This window comes from Anarrhichthys ocellatus, unplaced genomic scaffold (genome assembly GCF_004355925.1).
Source record: "Anarrhichthys ocellatus isolate YVR2014 unplaced genomic scaffold, GSC_Weel_1.0 scaffold9, whole genome shotgun sequence".
Taxonomy (NCBI): domain Eukaryota; kingdom Metazoa; phylum Chordata; class Actinopteri; order Perciformes; family Anarhichadidae; genus Anarrhichthys; species Anarrhichthys ocellatus.
Genome location: NW_022280039.1, coordinates 8,011,967 through 8,015,023, shown reverse-complemented (window position 1 = coordinate 8,015,023; position 3,057 = coordinate 8,011,967). Strand labels below are relative to the sequence as shown.

Here is a 3,057-nt window from a genome sequence, read left to right as displayed (position 1 = left end):
CTGTGTCTCTCTCGCTCTGTGTCTCTGTGTCTCTCTCTCTCTCTCTGTGTCTCTCTCTGTGTCTCTCTCGCTCTGTCTCTGTGTGTCTCTCTCTCTCGCTCTATGTCTCTCTCTCTCTGTGTCTCTGTGTCTCTCTCTCTCTGTGTCTCTCTCTCTCTGTGTCTCTGTGTCTGTCTCTCTCTCTCTGTGTCTCTGTGTCTCTCTCTCTCTCTGTGTCTCTCTCTCTCTCTCTCTCTCTCTCTCTCTCTGTGTCTGTGTTCCAGGACATAAATGAGATGGTGCACACAGAGAGGCCGGACTGGCAAAGTGTCATGACTTATGTCACAGCCATATACAAGTACTTTGAGACCTGACTCCGCCATCTCACCCACCCTGCTCCTGCAGCACAATCGGAGCCACGCCAGCCCTCCTGAGCTCTCAGCAGCCTCTCGGACCCACGAACGACTGCTATACCTCCCCCCCCCCCACCACCACCACAAAACACCCAGTCACGCTGCATGTCCTCAGTATTAAGCAGCATTAAACCTGAACCTCACTGGACTCGCACACAGATGCTACATCCTTCCAATGCAGCGTAGCGGGCGCTTTGTGTTGCCTGTTTGTCTACTGTTACACTAGTAAGCCATGAGAAGTAACTCTGGTCAACCAAGTATGAACTGACCTGCGATCATCTCTTCCTTTGGTTCACGCCTGAAGGAGCTGCATGAGAAACGTCTCAGTGCCTTCTACCTGGCTTTTCTTGGCAGATAATATTCCTTCACCTAGTTTTACCTAGTTTCCAGGGGAATTCCTGCAAAATCTGACCGTTTTTTTTTTTTTCTTTTCTTGGTTGTGAATAATTTGCAGAAAACATCAGCTTCTACAGAATAACAAACCACAAGTCAGAGATCTTGGAATTCCCCGGACAACCCTGAAAATACAAAAGACAGACGCAGCCTTTTTGCACCAAGTCTTCCAGACGTGACGGTTCGATACAGGTGCCTCTCTCTTTCCATGGATAAAAGTGCCTGTGAGAGTTATGATGCAGGAGACCAGGATATGAGCTCTCTCTCTCCCTCTATGTGCCAATCCTCCACAGAGGCCGGCAGTGACTTTTCACTACAGTTTGTGAAGCTGAAGATTTCGGGAGTTGTTGCCAAATATGTTTCCCAGCCTTGTGATTGTCGATTTCTGATGCTGCAGACAGCTGCTACATCAGCATCGGGTCGAGACTGACAGAAATATGCCATGTTCTACAACACTACTACACACTAAGCAGCACTAACGCACTCGTATGATGCTTGTTGTACACCGGTGCGTATAAACACTAATGAGTGTTTGCATTTTGTAGGCCTGCATTTGCCGTCTTAGACTTCTTTCATTAGGCACATACATGCACACGGCATCATTTCATCGTAAACCAAAATATGAGTGAGTAGTATTTAGTCTTTAGATAAAATGTGTGTTTGACATTTAAGTTGTGTTTAGATCAGAGGGCCTTAAACTTCAGAGTCTAATTAGAAGAATAGACTCAATGCGGCGCTGCATTAAAGGAATAGTTCAACTTATTGGGAAATACACGTATTCACTTTCTTGCAGAGCGTCAGAGGAGAAGATTGATTCAACTCTCAGGTTCCTGTACGGTTAATCTGAAGCTAGGACAAGGAGCTGGTTAGCTTAGCCTAGCATTAAAAAAAGCTCACTAATAGACATGCTATCTCTTAATTGTCTCTTTAGTCCTCGAGTCTGCTTAGAGGTGCTCGTTGGCAGACTTTGTTCTAGCTGTTTCCCCTCTGTTCCCAGTCTTAATGCTAAGCTAATCCCCTGCTGGCTCTAGCTTCATATTCAACGCACAGACATGAGTGGTATCTTCTCATCTTTCACCCGGCAAGACGGCAAACAATTGTACTTTCTAAAATCATCTATCATCATTTCTAGCTCAAAATATGCAGAAGTAATTGGACATTTCATTGCGCCTTTGACTTCGGTTGTGTGTGAATACTGATGCGGTGTTAGACAGGTCGTTTTTGAAATTCCTAGTATGACTTACAGTTACTATAGAGATACTTCGCAGCACACAATGTCATACAGTTTGTGCGATTTCAGTCGGCAACATTAATGTTGTGCATATCGCTTTAAGTCCCCTTATTTAGTATTTACAAGCTATATACGAACATGTAATCATTGATTTAAGAGCTTTAAGGACATTTTAAATGTTTAATAATGTAGTTTGTCAGCAGTAATAACTTCTCCAATAAGACTTATTTATATCATTACAACTGTGTTTCACTATATTGTCATTATTTATCTGTTAATATCCTACACTTATGGGTGTCCACGGGAGGAATTATAGTTGTGGACAAATACATTAATAAACACTTAAATATGCTTACAGCTACATTTTATGTAAATTATAAGCCTTTTATTAAATGTGTATATATATACTGCTTTGAAATGCTAAATAGGGGGATTTAAACTAAAGTGCCACCATGTTGCGCTGTGTGTTTATCGGGCCTCGACATACCAAGTTCACTGTATTTATTTTGCATGGTTACCAATTGTTGTAGTGAGGTCATTGCTTTATGTGTGTGTCTGGAGTGTCAATGAATTTACTTCACATACAGTACGTAGCTGCACTGAGATACGCTTTTTTTATTCCGCACTAATTTCCTGCCTTAACCAGTTCAGCCGAGGCTTCTGCGAGTGAAACTGACATTTCAAACCGCGGTGATCTTTGCTCACCAGGCATTGTGTCGCAGCGTGGAAACAGTCACTGAAACAAGGTCCTTCTTGTTTGAGCCCCTTGAGGAACACTTACTAGTGAGTGATGGTCATCAGCCGTGTCTGGTGGATTTGGACCAGATTAGGCTGCCAGCTGGCATCAATAGCAACATCAGATACGACATCTTTGTCTCGATTTAGAAGCACATCCTGCCAAGCTGCATCAACAGTGTGTACAGCTGCATTAGACATTCAGTGGTTTAACGTTCGCACAAGGGCCTGCAACAATGACAGTTTTCTTTATTTTCTTTGTGTGTGTGTGTGTGTGTGTGTGTGTGTGTGTGTGTGTGTGTGTGT

General features: G+C 43.3%; 1 protein-coding gene across 1 annotated transcript in view; it reads left to right on the top strand.

Moving 5' to 3' along the window:
• Positions 1–3,051, top strand: part of specc1la (sperm antigen with calponin homology and coiled-coil domains 1-like a) — a 19,034-nt gene extending 15,983 nt beyond the window's left edge. The window contains exon 16 of the mRNA XM_031848947.1: positions 264–3,051. Coding sequence (XP_031704807.1) covers positions 264–353 — 90 coding nt within the window. The 3' untranslated portion in view covers positions 354–3,051. The remainder of the gene's footprint in view (positions 1–263) is intronic.
• Positions 3,052–3,057: the final 6 nt, after the last annotated feature.